The following is a 19,393-nucleotide window of genomic DNA, read 5'->3' as shown; positions in this document are numbered from 1 at the left end:
AGTTCTTTAATAACACTAATGATTTTATTAAATGAAGTAAAGGAACAGAAGCTATTATTCTTTAATTATAATATGTTTTTGTTAATGTGCCTTTGAAAAGGACTAAACCACACTCCTATACTTTATATTAGTTATGTAATGACTTTACCCCAGTAAATAAATTGTTAGATTTCTGTTATTCATGTAAAACTGAACGTACTTAAAAGAATGAGGCAATGCATAATGCGTATGGTGCTACAACCAAGAAGAGTCTCCTCCACCTGTGCTTTGAGACTGTTGACCATGCGGGAACCTTACGGTACGACTGATTCCCATGTCAGAAAATGTTTGAGGTGGGCGCTCGAATGACCTCTGGGTCACATTCCATGCAAAGGGACTGTGCGGTCATGCTGACCATGTAGATGTTTAAATAAGAAAAAAAATGGCAATCAGTAGCGGATGGAGGGGGGAGAAGAAGGAGGTTAGGGGTAAAAAGAACTTGTGCATGAGGTACGGTCAGCTGGGAAAGTGCTTGAAGGTGGGTGTGTGCAAAGAATTGAAATATGTTGAAGAGATGCGTGTGTTATCTTTTCTCCTCACCACTAACCATCCAGTACCTCCCCTTGTGGTGTGTCGTCACCAGATGATCTCAGGGCCTGAGAGGAGCTGCAGGAGAAAATGGGAGGAAATCTGATCCATATGGTGGCACTATAAAGGTCGTCGCTGATTTGCAGCCTTCATCAAAACCTGGTCAAGACTTCATCACTTACTCATGACTAGGACCCTCCTCTTGCACCTTGTCACAGTGCATTGAATGTCTCACCAGTCTCTCTCTCCAGCAGAACCAGTTATCTGCCTGACCCTTGGGGTGAGGGGTTCATTGCAGCAATCTTCAAAACCGATTCTTCTTTGAAAGGTAAAGTCTTTGCAAGTTGGAAAGTTTTTGAAGATTTCTCATGTTTTGCATGAATTAATCAGCATGTCCCTAATTTTTTTTTATGTTGCCTCAGATATGAAGATACTGGGTCCATTTGTTTTCTTGCTCTTGCTTGGGGGACTGTGGTGTCAGAACAACCGTAATGCTAAAGCTACTGGAAAGTCCACAAAGAAGTCTAGTGGGATCCAACAAGGTGATGCTGGCCAGTCTGCCTCCGCAGCTGATGTTACTTCAGGAAGCACTGGAAGAACTGGAAGCACCTCCAGAAACACCGGGGGCTCAGCCGAATCAAGACAGGAAGGTGCTGCAGGGACTCGTGGAGCTGGACAACAGACAGATGATATGAGGCTGCACTACCTCACAAACACACAAGTTACATGTAATGATGGGACAGTAGCTGGGTGAGAAGTTCTGGTTGTTTTTGCTCTTTAACGTCTGTTTGCTGATTGAGTCAGGGATTTTACAAAGATGGTTTATCTTCTGTTTCTCCTCATGCTCATTCATTTGTTCTACAGGTTTTACCTAAAGGAATTCAGAGGAAGCCGCCGATGGTTGTTATTTCTGGAAGGTGAGTATTTAAAACCCCATATGGTTAATTTAGTCCCCTAAGGTCAGATTGTTTTAGCGTGACACCCGCTCATTGGAATCTTAATGTGGATGTCATCTTGTCCTGTCAACTTTTTTGGTTGCTGCGTGTCACAGACTTGAAATGAGGTTAACACCGGTGGAGCGTCTTCCAAATGTACTTGTACTCTGATATCGAACACAAATAATTTTCCTGCATGTTACTGAGTGACAAATCAGCAAAAATTAGCAATCTGCATCCTGACAGTTTGTAAATTAAAGAGATCATTCTAGTCTTTTGCTCAACTGTGAATTATTATTGTTATTATTATCTTTTTTTCAATTTTATTTATATAACACCAAATCACAACAGCAGTTGCCTCAAGCTGCTTTATATTGTAAGGTAAAGACCCCATAATAATACAGTTAATGCACACTATGGTCATGTTAGTGTAGCAGCCTGCAGGTGCAACCATTGCTTTCACCATTCCTCACAGGCCTGTGTGATGGGCTAACAAGGGTGTCCCTATCTTGGATGTGAATGTCTAATATTAGTGTCTATTATATTTAGGTGGCTGGTGCTGCTACAGCAGAGAGACCTGTGATTACAGGTACCAAAATATCCCCCGACTAATGAGCTCATCGGGGTGGCCTGAAACTAAAAGAGGTTAGTCAGCCGACAGTGTTTCAGAATGCCTTTCATAGACGTTTCCACAGAGTTGCTTTCTTTGACTAGTGAGGCAAGTGGACATCTGTTTAATGAGCGATTGTTGGATTTACAGGAAGTGGAATATTATCTTCTAAAGCTGAGGACAACCCACACTGGCATAACGCAAATATTGTGTAAGTACCTGCATAGATGTGCTTTGTATTTTTGCGGTTAATGAAGGTGTATAAAGACAACTTTTTCTTTGTTCCCATAGTTGTTGTATTAATTAATTTTGTACATAATGGGAGATACTGCAGGGGAGTAGGATTAAACATTCAACTTACAAATATGAAGACTTATTTTTTTGTATTATAAATTTTCTGAACTTTGATGTTTGAATAAGTAAATGAAGTGTTATCTTACTAAATAGACTCTTCATAAACACATGTTTGTACATCAGAATGAAACATTTTTACATCAAGATCTACTGTCACTTTATATATATTGAAACCCTCTTGGCAGAAAAATAATTTTTAGGGAAGAATATTCAGTAAATCAAGATATAATTGGTAACATTTATGAAGAATTTCTTTGTAAAAACCTTCGGAAATTAAAAAAATTGGGCTAAAACTAAGGTTTTCTGCGTGTAAGTGCTACTGAGTATGTGTATTTTCTATGGATTCTTTACTCATTCTTTAAAGGAGAAAAGTTATTGATGTTTTTATTGGATGTCATAAAACTTCTCCAGTTCATCGTGTGTCCTTGGGCAAGACACTTCACCCGTTGCCTACTGGTGGTGGTCAGAGGGCCCGGTGGCGCCAGTGTCCGGCAGCCTCGCCTCTGTCAGTGCGCCCCAGGGTGGCTGTGGCTACAATGTAGCTTGCCATCACCAGTGTGTGAATGTGTGTGTGAATGGGTGGATGACTGGTTGTGTAAAGCGCTTTGGGGTCCTTAGGGACTAGTAAAGCGCTATACAAATACAGGCCATTTACCATTACTTACATTGAGGAAAAATATGCTGAATAAATATTCACAAATATCTGTAAACATCCAGGCCAAAACTGAAAACAGCTATATTAAATTAACTTAAATTAACACATAAATGTGCATTTTTTTTTCTGTGCACTAATCTGAAAAATGCTATAAAAAACGTGTTTTTAGCTGTAAGGTCACTTCCTGAAGCTGTTTTAGGTGATTTTTTTGTGTGTGAAACGTTGGATAAAGTGTCTAATGCTACAGTTCTTAAAATGATTGTATCGAAAAACAACAACAACAAAAAGGTTGCATAATCAGGGATTCAGCAAACATATCTTCTTAATGCAGCTGGGAATATGCTTGACCTAAAAAGGATTGAAAACACAATTCTTTGTGCGTGCAACACTTTCAGTGACCCTTTTTATGTCAGACAAGATTACTTAATTATGCAGCACAACAACAAAACTGTATCACCGATTAATGACGAATAAATAATTTATTTTGTTTTCTTTTTCCTTCCTTTCTTTCTTTTGAAGATTGTTTTTTATGTTGAAATGTCGAGGGTGACTTTAGCGATCGCACAGCCTGAGGAAAGAAACGTCTGAAAAGTCTGGTGGCACAGCAGGATATATACTGCGTGGTGAACTGGCATATGCGTGTAGTGTTTTGGGTGATATTTTTAACTTTCCGCTTTCATCCATGCGAGCAATTTTAATCTTTAATGATAAAGTTTCGTTTCTGAAATTCAACAACACGCAGGCTGTGTGATCAAAATAGAGATTTGCCACTTTCTGATATATGACAGAAGTTGTCAGCTCCAGCCTGAGGTGATTTTTATGGGGGAGGGAAGAAACCAACTTCAGGGCCTCCAGCTTTAGTCTAACAAATGTGATTGTCTTCTTTATGGCAGATTCATCCCTTACTGTTCCAGTGATGTGTGGAGCGGCACTGGGCCTGCACCGACACCCCCTTCCAGGCCACGACAAGGCAGGGACAAAGTCAGAGATAGGAATATAAATGCAAGTAAGTTTCCTCAAATCTTTTACAATAAGGTAACCGTAGCTCCTTTGGATACAAGAAAACATGTATTCTCTAAATGTTCAGTTAATTCGAGAATAAAAGTCACTTCATACTTGTCTTTCCTATCAGCTGAATATAACTTCATGGGATCCCTAATCATCCGTGAAGTCATCAAAGATCTCATCCCTAAAGGAATCAAGCAGGCCAAGGTTGTCATGCTGTCTGGTAGCAGGTGAGTTTGTTTTATTGTGCTCTGATGGACAAGAGTCTCTGTACCACCTGGATCGTCTCCATATCTACCATTAAAGTCCTATTTTGGGTGCATCCTCTTGTCAACAATGAAGATGTTTACAGTCAACTGTGATCAGTGACATAATGTTTATTAAAGGGCCATGCCCTGTAATGGTGAACATTCCTCCCAGGTTAGCAGCATGGTTCTTGAGACGTCCCCGGGCCCTAAAACAGGATCAACTGAATGTGAAACCTGCTAAATGTTTACTTCCCCACTATGAGCTGGCATGCACTGTCAGTTTGATGTCCTAAACAAAAATGTCACCCTCAAAGCCAAACTGTTTATTCATTTTCTTGGCTCCCCTGCAGCGCTGGTGGAACAGGTGTTTTGCTCAACATTGCGAGGGTGGCCAGTCAGCTCCAGCAGCTTGGTGCAGAAGCTCAGGTCCGAGGCCTCGTGGACTCAGGCTGGTTTCTGGAGAGCAAGCAGCAAAGATCACCAAACTGCCCTGAGACAGTTTCCTGCTCACCTGAGGATGCCATCAAGATTGGACTCAGGTGAAGACAATATTTAGATCTCTTCCTATGCCCGATGTAGGATTTGGAAATCATATTATTCGTGAATTTTATTGATTAACCGTGCATTGTTATCTCAGGCTGTGGAATGGGGTTGTTCCTGACAGATGTCGGCAGCTCTTTAAAAGAGGGGAGGAGTGGAAGTGCTTCTTCGGTCATAGACTATACTCTACTTTGACGTGTGAGTGTTGACTGGTGTCTTTGTTTATGATGATGTTTTAAATTTAAATGCACACCATATAACTGACTTGAGCAGTTCAGAAATAATGAGCACTGACATATTAGAACTGTGAATTTCCTTCACTCAATCAGTGAACAGACTGATTCCCACGCTGATGACATGATAAGCTAATGTAAGTTCATCTGGACTGGCTTGAACTGGACTGCATCTTTTTTTTAGAGGCCTTCTGAATATTACAGCCCTCGATGCAAACATTTAAGATCTTTATTGTCACATGTATGGAATTTTAAAGTTGCTAAATCAGCAAAGCATATAAAAGCACATGTTTAGTCAAAATCTCAAAATCAGGGTCTGAAATTAAAGAAAAGAGATTTTCTATTTAAATCTTGAAACTCTAACTGCTACGCTGGTGCGTAAACTTTTAGATCATGACATCCTGAGTTGTATTCACTGTAATCATTGAAAAGGGGGCATTATGGCTAGTAACAGTATGTTTAACTGGTGGATTTTTTTCATTTTGGCTGTTGAATATAAAAACTTTTTAGAGACTGGTCTAAATAACAAATTTAATCACCAACTGAGGCCAGCGCAAAAACCTGCAGATCTTATGAAATTGTACACACAGAAAAAAAAAAGATCACGAACATGGTGGTGAATGTAAATCTAAATCCACTCATCCAGGGGAGTGTATATGTGTGTGTGTGTGTGTGTGTGTGTGTGGATACAGCTTAATAACTGGCAGGAAGTGACTAATAGACTTGATTGAATTTACTGATTTGATCAACTAAATGTTATTTTCCCTATAGCCCCTGTGTTTATTGTACAGTGGCTGTTTGATGAGGAACAGCTGAGGGTGGAAAACATCTATATAGGGGGACAGAGCATGTCTGAGGAGCAGTGGCAGTACATACAGAACCTGGGCTTGGAGCTCAAAAACTCCCTGAGAGATGTTACGTAAGTTCCGTAGCACTTATCATATATTGACGTCCAAACATTACTAACATTAACAGAACATAAAAACTGTATGTTTAGCACTCATTGATTTCCAGCCATTACAAGCTGTAACATCTCTGTTCACATGGACCTGAAATTGAAATTAAGCCCTTTCGACAAAGCGGAACTGCTTTTTAGTGTTTTCTTTTAATATTCTTGACCATTGATAGTGGCAAATACAATCATTAATTTTAATAGATTAGGAAATCAATTCAATCTACAATTTATAATTATAAAAAAATATTTAAATTTTTTTTTTTCCATTTGTACATTTACACGTCAAAGCCTGTAACTGTTGAGTGAACTGCAGCCATTTAAAACAGCAGACAATCAAATTCTATGTTAACATCCAACAGTTCCTTGAAGTTCTCTGTGCCGTCTATCCATTCCTTTCAAAAGTCGTCATCACGCAGTGACTAGATTCAAATCTTATTATAGCTAGTTGAAAAATAAATCAAGATGGATTTTAACAAATGCTCTCTCTTTGCGTGTCTTTTAGGGCTGTATTTGCTCCGTCCTGTCTCTCCCACACACTAATTACCAAAAGGTAAGAATGGATATTCAAGTTCACCTGGCACCCTTGTTTTTTCTCCCCGGCAGTCATCTCTACCCAGTGAGCTCATGCTGCTGTTTTTGTTTTGCTTGTTCATCAAACTACATTGTCACCAAATGCCACTTCACACTTTCTCTAGCCTCCCAGTACCACTTTAACATAGAGATTATTTAGTTGTTCACATGGACATTGATGGGTCATTGCAGTCTTATATAAGTATACTTAGTTATGCTGAAGTGGGTGCAATCAAAGTCAGGAGCTGAAAGTTCAAGGTCTTTTGTAGCTTTGTATGTTGCAACACTTGCAGTTGCAAACCTTAAAGTAAAACAGTCTCCTGCCATTTGCCCTTTTCTAGTCCTTAATTACTAACTCTGACAACCTTCCCATTTTTCTTTCTTTATTTCTAATTCATAACTTCTCCTTCTTGTTGTTCCTAAAGTAACTGGACAAGTTTTCAAGTTAGAGGCACGTCTCTGCCACGTGCCCTTCAATGCTGGGACAGGAGTCTGGAAGCAATACGTAACAACAGGACCCCGGCTAAAGGATGTCCTTTTCACCTCGTGGATTCCTGTCAGTGGCCACAGTGTAACCCCACCTGCCCAGCTTTGGTGGATAAGACCACCCAGCAGGAGCTTACCTTGCTCCAGATGCTGGTAGCCATGGGTCTGGACCTCCAGAGGCTGGGCCTGGATCCCCAGGGAGATGCAGATTCTCTTGTCAGCATGGTCAGGAATGGTGGCTAAGTGTGAAAATTTAGGGTACACGAAAGGTTGGCCAGAGGCTTAATAGATGAAAACAAATGTGTTGAAAATTTTAACGTAACCATAGAAATGCTGTAGAAATCTGGTTACTATGTCTTGTGCTACTCAGCATTCCATTATGCTCCACATGACTGTTCACTTTGAGACTTGGCTGGAGGGTATGTCACTGCATCTGGGTTTGAATGGTTTAGTGGGCCCTCTACTGGACACCAGTGGAAAGAGGTGTTGCAGCTGTACTGATCAACAAGCTTAGTGTTTAGCAGATGGCTGTGCATAACCTCCTACAACACACTTTCAGCCTGATCACTCCACAGGAACATGTAACATCAGAGCATGGTAGTAGAGTTGTAATGAATAGAAAGTACCTGATCGCTGACGGAGACACAAACATTTTGCTCAAACAAGATAGAAATGCTTTTGTGTTCATGCAGCTTTTAGCAGTTAAACTTGCTTTATACTCTTTATCTAAAGTCTGTTTTAGTTATTCACTGATTTCCAATATGCATTATTGAAAAATACAGAATCTGTCAAATTTCTAGTAATCAGATTACTACATAATAATACACAAATGAGCTAAGTGTTCAACTTTTTTGGAGAAAACATATCAAAACGTTTCACTTACTTTTACTCAGTAATTTTTGGTGCACTTAGTTCCAAAGACACTACCGATTTTTGGTGACTTAGTTTGAGTGTTTAGATTCTGATGCTATGCTGACATACATATATTTATATATATATACATATATTACATAGTATCTATACATACTTTCTATGCATGCAAAATAGAAATGTGATTAGTTATTGTAATATTTCTGTGTAGGGCAGACAAAGGTGATCAGGACCTACCACAATAATTTGTGAGTTTATTCAAGGAAAAAACACAGTTTTGACATGTGAACTTATTAATGTAAAAAAAAAAAACACGCTGCAGTTACTCACTGCACAGTTGTGACAATCTATGTCTAGTGACATACACAGACATAATGCAACTAGTATTTCATAGGGCTTAATATTGCAGTCCTTCATTGTTGTTAAAGCATGATTTTTCATAATGTTGTGCTGTTTTTGCATTTACAGACAATGCTGTAGCTGTATGTTTTAATTTCCTTTAGGTACTGCAATAAGGGTGTTGCACGTGTCAAAATGTGGAATAAAAATATGATGTGGATCTGAGAGTTTGCACTTTGTAATCTGTTTTATTATACTCTTCACAGGATCTGAGTCAGAATACACATTGAGAAGATTCAATAACTGTTGAAAGTATATTTCACAGTTTCCTTCTATGAGGAGCACCAAGTCCATAGAGACTGTTAGCAAATGTGAGAACAGCAGAAACAATATGAAATAATGACATAAATAATTGTGTTTAATTCAGTTCAGTTCAATTCAATTCAGTTGAGTTTTATTTGTATAGCTTTAAATTGTAAGGATTTATTGTAAGGTAAAAAACCTACAATAATACAGAGAACCCACCAACAATCAGATGACCCCCTGTGAGCAAGTGCTTTGGCAAAAGTGGGAAGAAAAAACTCCCTTTTAACATGAATATATGCCCCTTTTTCTTTACTCACCACCAAGGTAGCACACTGGCTGTACTGTCCTTCAAATTCCAGGCTAAGATAATCTCTGAGTCCTCATTTCTGAGAATATTTAAAAAACAAAAATCAGAGTCTTATTTGCCTAATGACCAAAAAAGTGTTCCTTGATATTTGAAATTTTATTTGCCACGGGGTCAACAAATCTTACTAAGTAAACACAAGAACAGGAAATGGCGTTGTTTTTAGTTTGTGTGAATATTCACAAATTTGTCAACATACAACCATGACCAGACATATTCACTGAGACATGACATTGAGAGTTAATTGCCTTTCCAAGTCTTCAATTTGGGTTACAATATCTATTCTGAACTTCAATATTTTCCCTGGGCAAAACAAACAAACAAAAATATAATTTTGCTCCTCTCGTATTTCCTAAGGGGTGGCCAGATCAGATGGATCTGCATGTTTTATTATATGCTGGATGCCCTTAGCCAGGTTTAGGACTGGAAATAATAATAATATAGTGTACATACTCATGTATATTTTCATATTCATATATTTTCACTTTTAAAAGCACTCATAGTTAAGCTCCTGGATATGAATGCAGGACACTCATCATCACTTGGGGACACTGCTTTAAATTTTACATTTATACAAAGCGCTTAGGGACACTTGACAGCAAAATTATTTATTTTTCTGAATTTAATCTTCGTTTGAGGTCGAAGAAAGTGGCCCACTTTTTTCTAAACCTACCAAACAAAATAAAATATTAGTTACTTATAAATGTCAGACTTCTTATAAAACGGGTGCAGTTTTTAGGGACAAAATAAACATGAATTTTTCGGTACGTTTGTTGGGGGGAGTTTGGGCTTTGGCGCTGTGGGCCATCTCGGCTTGAAAAAGTCTCGACCTTTTTTCCCATAATGCACTGCCGGATTTTCGTACTTCCTCTTTCCGCCATATTGCAGAACCGGTAAGATGTCTTTTTACATCGTCACCTTCAATCTTTTAAGTATCTAAAGCATCATATTGTGAAATAATCCATAAGTGAGTCCATTTCGAAGTAAAAGTTGGTAGTAATGATCTGGGCTGATTATGGTTTCCATTAGTGAAGCGGATTCATATTTTTTGTCCTGTGTTAGCGGGACTGCCTGGCCCCTATCAGGGCGGCTTGATTGCTTGATAGCTGTTAGCTTTGCTCCCAGTTATGCGAGTTTCAAATGTCCAATGAATAAGGCATTTTAGCTGTCCGTACAGGTCTGTATGTGGTACATATTGTCGATAATATTTTGACCGTTGTAACTGCAGAACTAAGGACACTACTTACTGTGGCGTTTGCAGGCGGATAAGCTAAGTAGCTAATCTGAGTGCTCATGAATGACCATGCTTCAGTGGAAGGCTCCGTTTTTCCTCTGTTAGTGTAACTGAAACCACAGCATTACTTGTCAAGAGTAAATTGTGAGCAGTATTTAACCTGCGATCTCTGGAAAATATTAGCGTGGAGGCTCATAATTGTAGAAAAAGGTCGGCATGATTCGTGTTAGCAAGGTTTTGCTAACTAGGCTTTCTTTTACTTAAGTCCTCCTTTGTAGTGTAGTGAGCATTTTTGTCAAATTCAATGAGTTTTTTTGTAACGTTTCACCATCAGTGTTCTATTTTAGTCTGTAGAGCGTCGATGGTGATGATACTCACTAATTTCCTTCTTGTCCAGGCCTTTGGATCTAATGCTAAAAGTCTTTTTTTGTGTGTGTCCACAGGCATCATGGTGCGCATGAACGTTCTCGCAGATGCTCTCAAAAGCATCAACAATGCTGAGAAACGTGGGAAACGTCAGGTCCTCATCAGGCCCTGCTCCAAGGTTATTGTGCGCTTCCTAACCGTCATGATGAAGCACGGTGAGTATCATTATGAAGGTGTGTGCGTTCCAAGTTGATACTTTATGTACCACATGCAGTTGTAAAGCATCTCGAAGGGCTGACTGCTTTGTTTGTGTGTACAGTTGGTAAAAGTATAACTTCAGTTTAATTTGAGACCTCTAGAAGCGCCCTGATGTGTTTAACTTAATGTATATAATAATTATGCACATTAATAATGTGTTTAACTTAATGGTCTTTGCCATTTGTGCCTTGCAGGTTATATTGGTGAGTTTGAGATCATTGATGACCACAGAGCCGGAAAAATTGTTGTCAATCTCACAGGCAGGCTGAACAAGGTAAATAGAACCAACCTGTGCTGTTATTCATGTCACTTCTTTGATAGTTTTAAACACATGCTTTGTTTCTTTTGCTATGAATGACTGAAGGAAATATAATTTTATGTTAGTGCCGTTTAAGTTAACTTGGGTCTTAAAGGGCTTCTAGTCATAATGGCAACAGAGAAGCTGTCTTTACAGTTATGTACCAATAAGTCAGTGGCCATTGTTTTCATTTCGATATGTTAAACTTGGTTTAACTCTTATCACTGTCTAGCCTTGCTTGTAGCTTTAATGGTTTGTGAATGGAGTCTAAACCACTCTTTCTCTCTTGTCAGTGTGGCGTGATTAGTCCACGTTTTGATCTCCAACTCAAGGACCTGGAGAAGTGGCAGAACAACCTGCTGCCCTCAAGACAGTTTGGGTGAGAACTATTTGTCGTCACACTTTCAATCCAAAAACCAATAGAAATGAGCAACCAGGTATTTTTAAGTGTATTTTGGCCCCTAAATGTCTCTATATGATGAGTGAGGCTCTGGGATGGAAGGTGCACCATTTGCTCCTCTGATGCCTTCTCTTTGTTGGCCCTGCCTGACAAAATGGTGTAGTTGGTTAGTGTTTTAGGTGGTTAACTGTGTCGATCCATATGTCTCGATTTGTCATGAGTAACTGTAGCTTAAGTATCGCCGTTTGTCGCTTTTAAATGTTTTGTGCACAATGGAACTGGACAAAGATTTATTTTGTATAAGGCAGCCACAAGTGGGTGTTTTTATTTATTTTAAATTGCACTCTTAATAGTTTTTCAGACAGATGTGTGACTAGTGCAGAACTATACTAGGCCCATTGATCAGATGGCTACCACACTGTTTCTGTAGTCCTGCACACATTACATTGTTAATGTGTTTCCTTGTTGGTTGGATGATCTGTCTGAAAGATCATTTTACGATCTGTTACAGTTGTGATAGAGAGGGCAGAGAGGACATTGCTGCTGTCTCAGCCTGTAGCTGAGTTTAAAGATATGCAGCTGATTGAAGTGTCTTCATAAAAAAAAAAAACAGCTTTAAGAAGCATTAAAAACACGTTTAATGCTTCTTGAGCAGGTGGTGTGATAAAGTACTCTAATTGTCTTTTTACTCAAAGGTTTTGATGTAGTTTGTGCTTACAGTAGGGCTGTAATTTAATTTTATTTACAATTTTGTCTCCAGGTGCTATGAAAACAGGATGAAATGGCTACTTTATTTTTTACATTCATTATTGCTTCCCTTACCCATGTTTAATGCACTTGTGTGCATTTATTTTACTCACAGTTTAGTCTCACTCTAATCAAGATGACTAAAAGATTCAGTTGTGAAGATCTAGCTGGATGAAGTAAAACAAGGTTTCTGGGGGTGAACGTGTCAAAGGATCCTTAAAAGTTTCCTTTGATTCCAAATTTCTCAGGGTCACTGACTTTGTCGGTGTTGCTTTCAGTAGCGAATGACAGTTGGCCTCCAGCTTTAGCTGATAGTTGAGCTGTTCTCCCCCGTGGTGGTCCTCTGAGGTATCCAAATGTACTTTTGGCTGTGTCGTCTCCTTTGTCTGCGCCCTCACCCTTAGCCCTGCATTGGTAGCAGGCCAGAAACTTGTTGTCCTTGCGACACCAGCTTTATCATTAAAAACATCTCTAAGGCCTAACTCGCGACTAGATGACAGCATTACCAGCAACTTTTAAATTAGAATTTTTTTTCACTGTACAGGTCAAAGAAATGGCTTCAGAAAGCAAAGCAATAAAGACTTTTTTAGTTACAGATTTATTTTTTTAACATTACCCACCTCGACTCCACTGTAGCATTACTGTGTCTGTGACAGAGAGGGAGGCTGCAGCTGTTATCATACGTGTGGCTGGAAAAGAACAAACAACTTTGGCTGAATTTTTATAACAGTTTTGGTTCCCACACATGCCCCTTAATACGTTTTGCAGCTGACTCACTCCCCCAATTTGAGTGACATCTCATCACTGTTGAGGCCTAAAATCTGTTCAGCCAACTTGGTGTCACCCCTGTGACGCTCCCCCTCCTCCTCTTTCCTTTTTTTTTTTTTTTTTTTAAATCAAGCAACTGAGAATGAGTTGGCTTTTTTTGGTGTCTGTCCACTGATGAGGCAGCAGCTCCTCTAAAGACTACATTTAAAGAATTAAATGTAAACTAATAATTACAGCTTTTTTTTTCTTTTTCTTTTTTTTTTAATGGTAATATGATGCATTGTCCCAAAAGGTTGAATCTGTTCATCTGGATGTAGTGTTTTCAGTGGGAGAATCAACCTTTTGGGATTTACTTACCTGGATGATTGATAGAGGTGGGAATCACCATACATCCCACGATATGATATTATCACAATACTTAACGCACGATACGATATTATTGCAATTTTTAAAAAATATTTTGCGATATTCCGATTGTGTACATAAAAGTAAACTTTATCAATATTCATTTTCTCTAATAACAAAGTCTCACACTCAGTCTTTCTCTCATTTCAGTCAGTTTTAATGTTGACAAACTGAACGGTTTGTATTACAGTCTAGTCCAACTTAACTGAATGCAACCATCTGGTACAATTATAGTTATTCTGAACTATGCAATTTATGAAAACTATGCAGCCCCTTCAGCAACTGAAGAATTTGAAAGTAAATTAAAAAACAAAATATAATTTTACATTAAATAAAACAGTTTTAAACTTAAAATCAAACATGTCTTAAATGAAAATAAGTAAACTGTCATGTTTATTGCTGCCATAAAAAAAGTTAAACACATTTGGACAGTGAAGGAATGTCAGGATTCTTGCTCAGAAAAAGGATCAACTAGACTAGAACATGCTCTGAAGTCAGAGCATGTTCTAGTCCACAAAACCTTTTTTTTGTAACAAAATATTGATTTCTGCTGTCCCTGTATCGATACATTATTAGCAAACAAAATATCACGATACTACACAGTATCGATTTCCCCCCCACACCCTTAATGATTGAGCATACATTGAGACATGATGCAGTGTGTTACCTTATCCTGAGGTTAAGGCTACATTTAACGTTTTGCTTTGACAAATTCCATCAGCATCAGACTCGAGAGCACAGACTTCACTAAAGCAGCCAAGCATACTTAACTGCTTCAGACATGTATTTTGACCATGTACATGTATGATGTTGTGACATCTTTTGCAGACAGTATTTTGCTTTTAGCGACAATGTCAATAAATGTGGCAAATAAACTTGTGATTATTACGCTCTGTCAAGCATGACAGGAGAGTACACATCGTAAAAGCACATCAGTATTAAAATGTGGGTGTTTTACACCTTTGTTATTGGACAGTAAGGAATTAAACAGCAGCTATGTATGATCAAATTAACACTGCACCGATTATCTACATACTTAACAATGTAACTCCGCTCCTTTGTAGGGGTTTGAGTGGTTGGCGTTGGAAATAAAGGGCATGGTGCGTGCCCTGGATGGTGAACAGTTTGTACATATTAATGTTGTCGGCTCTCTTGGGTGCATTTGGACTTAATTAGGAAAGAACGAAGTATTTTCTTTCTACACCATAAAATCTCAACAACGGATTAATTTTAGCAGACTTTAGCACTAAACTCCAGCAACGCGAACACACTGTAGCACTTCACAAACTTCAACCAGCTCTGAGGTGAACGAAAGTCTGTTTAACTTTTAAAGACCTGTGCTCGTAGAGCTTCTGGGACAACTATGGGTAATAACTGTGAAGCAAAATATTTTTATACTTTGCTGGGAATGCAACGTTAACAGCAGCACTTCAGAGTCCCATATTTTACTGCAAAGTATACGCAGACTCAAACTTGTTTTTACAAAGAAATATTTTGGTAGATTTTGAATAGAATATTTTCATATGTGGACACTGAATTTGAGCCTAAGCTTTTAATTTGGGAGATAAAGGTCTTTGTTTTTGGAGATCCTTTTGTTTTTGAATGGAAATGAGCAAAACTGAGCGTGAATAAGATCGAGATTGTTGTGACAGTTGTAGTTAAGTTTTGATGTGTTAAATGCAGTTGCATTTGGAGCATGAAATCCATAGTAACCTGGAGACATATTGGGCCCAGTTTGCATCAGCCACTGACTCGCAATTAAAGTATGGGTTAATATTTCAATGGTTTTTTTTTAATAGCTTTATTTGAATATTTTGTAGCTTCTGTTTACATTTTACCCTTCTGCGCTTTATCTAATCTAATTTTGGAGGTTCTATATAGAAGTTGGTACTTTTTCTTTTCTTGTTAAACACTCCCATAGCTGGCAGCAGTTTCACTTAATGTTTTGGAAGATGCAGTCATAAATGTGCTGCACATTTTAATGCTCTGTTTGACTCTTGTTTCCATAGATACATTGTGCTGACCACCTCAGCTGGCATCATGGATCATGAAGAGGCCAGACGAAAACACACAGGAGGCAAAATCCTTGGATTCTTTTTCTAAAATGTAAAGAACTGCAAATAAAAAACCAACCAGAGGAAAGCTGGCAGGCTACTGTGATTTCTTACATGCAGTGAAGTGTTTGAGCCGCTACTTGAAGTGTGTGCTGTTGGCGGTTAATGGTTTGATTTCTTTGATAACTTGACGTGTCACTGTGGCACTACAATTAATGTTACTTAATCATAATTGTACAAAAGTAGGCCCAATGAGCAAGACGAGAACATGAATCATGTTCAAAGGTTTGAACTACCACATGAAGTATGATCTGACACAAACCACATCAACTCCAGAAATTGGAGGTGGTAAAGTGGCTTCAGATAACAGCTAAGCCTGAAAGTCCACAAAGAAACCCAGTAACTGCTACAAATGCAGTGCAGACAAGACAAAGTAATTTTTCAACCAGTTTGTTCCTCGGTCAAAGCTCCAATTGGTTTGAGAATTGAGAAAGTGATGATCTATTGACCAGTCTGCCCCCAGGCATCATCTGAAAGCATGTGGCTGCCTATTGAGACAACTAGAAACCATTTACACAAAGTACAAGTGGTTGGATTTTGTTGTGACCTGGGAACAGACCCTAGACGACTTCATCCATAAAGCTATACGCTGACAGTGGGTAGATATTGAGTTTGGGCTCAGGAAAAACCTCAACTAAGTACATCTGTGCCATACATGTGCCCCCCCCCCCCCCCCCCCCCCCCAGTGGCTATTAGAAGCAGCTTAACCTTTGCTATAGATATAACAGCTTGTTTGGAGGGGAAAAAACAGCCCCCCTCCTTTTGCCTTTGCACACATCTTACCACTGAGACTTTTCCTAAGATTCCTTTGTGTATTTGGTCTCGTCCCCATCCTCTTTGAGTCTGGCTGCTGACCTTGCATAAGACACTGAAGAGACAAGGTAACAGGCCTGCTAATGCAACAGTTCTGTTCAAGTGCTTCTTGTGCGCAAAGAGCACACAAACTGAATACCTCTCATGGGTTCACAGCACTTAACTGCTATCTTGTAAAATGGGAGGAAAAACAAACGAGCTGGCCCATGTTTTAAAGGTTGGGGACATCAGGCAAAATGTGCAAAGATGAGATGGAAAGGTATAACTTAAGAAGTTAAACTGTTTGGATGGCTTGCAAAAATGTGATATTACACACAGACTCAAAGGCAGAACCAATTCTACCACAGGGCAGCATCCAGTGTGAGCTGATGAAAGACACTGGTCATGTTCCAATTATGAATTCAGTCTGAGAGCTTTGCCACCTCAGATGCCTTCCTCTCCCATGTCTTCTGCTTAAACACAACTTTCTAATCATACAGAAATACATTTAAAACAATTTCTAAAAGAGCACTTGAAGAAATCATCAGGGCTTCAGGGAAATTTGCTCCCCTGGGAACAGACTTAGTAAAAATTTAAAAACCTATTCCTTGCTCACGATGGATTTCTGGCATTTGCATACCCGTTCAAAAGAATAAGCAATAAATGCTGTGTTTCCCTTTTTTTTGGCTGCAGGTATAAGCTACTGTATTTCATTGGCCATGCACTTGTAATATGCAAATTGATAATAAAGTTAAATTTGTTACAAAAATAATAAAAAAATGAAATACCATAAGAATTACAATCATTTCCCAGAAAGTTATAAAAAAAATTCAAAATTAAGTAAAACCGGTTTCTCTTTCAGAAAAGCTCTGTAAGAACTATCTGCACATTTTAATTATAACTAACAACTTGTGTTAACATTTAAATAATATTTGCTAGCACAAATTGTTTATTACTCAGTACACTTTGTTGGGATCAGCATATTTTTAGAAAAGGATGATAAACTGAAAACACCTCTAATTACGTGTTATGTGCTATTTAAACACCCTTTCCTATAAACCCCAGTTTATTGCAGGATCTATAATTAATACACTAAAGCTAAGTGGTCATAACCAGTTCAGGCTTGGTCATTTCTATATCGAGACGTTACATAGTAATCTCTTGGGGCCACTTTTAGGACCCCCTCTTACATTACTTAGTTTCACCAAATCCTGCAATTAGCCCATAAACCCCCCCACAATGTGTTACTTTTTGTAGCCCCCACGCTGTAAAATCCAACTACAGGTTGTTAAAGTTATGGCAGTTTATTCATTTGTCTTTAAAAAGTCAATGACAAAGCCCAGATTCTTTCTGCTGAGTCAGTTTGCTGGTTTGTTGTAATGCGAGTATGGCATCCTGTATTTTTAACATAACTAAGCAATTTACTAATATTTCATGGTAATTATAAACCCGTTTTAGCCCCTCAGATGATCCGTAGGAGTAGCTGCAACCCCTTAAAACAGCAAGAAGAGAATTAAGTGCCTGGGCTCTTTCAAACTGAAAATGGCTTCGGGGAGAAAACACCCGCGGTTAGAAAAGCCGTCTTTCTCAGTGTTTCTGCCACAGAGACAGTCTGTTTGAAGACAATATGTCACTGTACATCTGGGGATTGGGGTCCACATCCTGGCAGCCTCCAACATGTTTCTCCTGTCTTCACCATATGTCAGCTGGATCCCTGAGATGTCCCCAAAGGGTTTAGAGCACTGCAGCAGAGGAGAAGTGAAGATGTGCAGCTCTCTAAACAAATAGAATACATTAATACTGTAATAAAAAGTCTGCTGTTTGGCCTGCTTTGATAGAAAGAGCCAGAGGCAATGTGAGTGCAACTAGGTTGTGTCTCTGTGAGCCTTTGTTGAATGTATTAGATACAAAATATTGTTTTTGTGAAAGCGTGATGACATGCTTATGTACTGAGGATTTTCCCTCAAACTTCTTACTGTAGAAACTGTGTAAAATTAAAAAAATAAACTTTACCATAAACTAAACTATTTTACCGCCTGTTAGACCAAAGTACAATATGAGTAAATCGAGTCACAACTGTGAAAAATAAGTATGACCCAGAATGAGTCATTAATGCAGTGCTCGCGTTTAAAGCTGCTATATAAGGAAAATTCAATTACACAAAAATTTTGTACAGTTGTAATGTTGTGCTCTGTGGACACCTTTAGCACAAACAAGTCCTTATGTGTGTGTGTATATCTCCACCACAGCACATAAGAGGAGATTCTGGCCATCTGAAATCCCCCCACAATATTTCCCTGGGATTAAAAATGTAGGCTTCTTTTCTTAACTAGGCCATTTCATTATTTCTTTCTGAGACACTCCTTGGTGGATTCACCAGTGTGCTACAGTCTGCTAAACTGCTAAGAGGCCTGCTTCTGATTCAGCTTCAACTTTTGGATGTCGCCTTATCTTTAAGTGCTCTTTGATGTGATGCAGAATTCAACAGTTGCCAGAGTTTCCTGTGGTGAATTTCAGTGCTCACTAGTCTGCTCTTTGGATTAAAAACAGTAGAGCAGCTAATCCAGGACAAAGTGAGAGTTGTTTGAAATTTAAGCCTCTTTTTATTTGGAGATTTAAAAAAAAAAAGATTTACTTTTTAAATATTTATTTATATAATATTATCGCATTTGCAGAATGTTTATTCGATTCTTTTTAAAACTTTCTAACAAATAAATGAGAGATATGAAAAAATAACAGTATTTTTTTTGGCTTCATACCTAAAAAAGTAAATATATTAGTAACTTAACATCAGATTTTTTACCTTGTAATCTGCATTTCTAAAACAAATTCATACACAAATCTAAATATGTAAAACACAGACCTTAATGACCTGTTGCACCAATCCGATTGAAAGGAAGCACCAGCAAGAGAGCTGTCAAGTGAAACAACTGTACTTTAAAGTGCAGTGTGATAGATGTTATTACAAAAGAAT

At 38.5% G+C, this 19,393-nt stretch overlaps 2 protein-coding genes across 2 annotated transcripts; both read left to right on the top strand.

The window, feature by feature from the left end:
- Positions 1-740: 740 nt before the first annotated feature.
- Positions 741-7,912, top strand: notum2 (notum pectinacetylesterase 2). Its single transcript, XM_006790633.3, has 12 exons — positions 741-895; positions 990-1,317; positions 1,432-1,484; positions 2,052-2,147; positions 2,263-2,323; positions 4,015-4,127; positions 4,254-4,356; positions 4,725-4,913; positions 5,012-5,112; positions 5,919-6,066; positions 6,605-6,652; positions 7,098-7,912. The coding sequence occupies exons 2-12, from the start codon at positions 992-994 to the stop codon at positions 7,399-7,401; spliced, it is 1,542 nt and encodes a 513-aa protein (XP_006790696.2). The 5' UTR covers positions 741-895; positions 990-991; the 3' UTR covers positions 7,402-7,912.
- Positions 7,913-9,845: 1,933 nt separating this feature from the next.
- Positions 9,846-15,655, top strand: rps15a (ribosomal protein S15a). The gene is made up of 5 exons (XM_006790634.2): positions 9,846-9,930; positions 10,715-10,852; positions 11,090-11,169; positions 11,487-11,572; positions 15,523-15,655. The coding sequence occupies exons 2-5, from the start codon at positions 10,720-10,722 to the stop codon at positions 15,614-15,616; spliced, it is 393 nt and encodes a 130-aa protein (XP_006790697.1). The 5' UTR covers positions 9,846-9,930; positions 10,715-10,719; the 3' UTR covers positions 15,617-15,655.
- Positions 15,656-19,393: the final 3,738 nt, after the last annotated feature.

The sequence above is a fragment of the Neolamprologus brichardi genome, chromosome 6 (genome assembly GCF_056152115.1).
Source record: "Neolamprologus brichardi isolate AB-2024 chromosome 6, ASM5615211v1, whole genome shotgun sequence".
Taxonomy (NCBI): domain Eukaryota; kingdom Metazoa; phylum Chordata; class Actinopteri; order Cichliformes; family Cichlidae; genus Neolamprologus; species Neolamprologus brichardi.
Note: the sequence above shows the minus strand (reverse complement) of the source record. Positions and strands in the feature narration are given on the sequence as shown.

What these genes read in the sequence shown, in the direction of transcription:
- notum2 (XM_006790633.3), top strand. Translation starts at nt 992, where the DNA reads ATGAAGATACTGGGTCCATTTGTTTTCTTGCTCTTGCTTGGGGGACTG. An exon ending in AATGATGGGACAGTAGCTGG is followed by an intron (nt 1,318 to 1,431) that starts GTGAGAAGTTCT and finishes TTTGTTCTACAG; the next exon opens with GTTTTACCTAAAGGAATTCA. An exon ending in TGGCATAACGCAAATATTGT is followed by an intron (nt 2,324 to 4,014) that starts GTAAGTACCTGC and finishes TCTTTATGGCAG; the next exon opens with ATTCATCCCTTACTGTTCCA.
- rps15a (XM_006790634.2), top strand. Translation starts at nt 10,720, where the DNA reads ATGGTGCGCATGAACGTTCTCGCAGATGCTCTCAAAAGCATCAACAAT. An exon ending in TCACAGGCAGGCTGAACAAG is followed by an intron (nt 11,170 to 11,486) that starts GTAAATAGAACC and finishes CTCTCTTGTCAG; the next exon opens with TGTGGCGTGATTAGTCCACG. An exon ending in CTGCCCTCAAGACAGTTTGG is followed by an intron (nt 11,573 to 15,522) that starts GTGAGAACTATT and finishes TTGTTTCCATAG; the next exon opens with ATACATTGTGCTGACCACCT.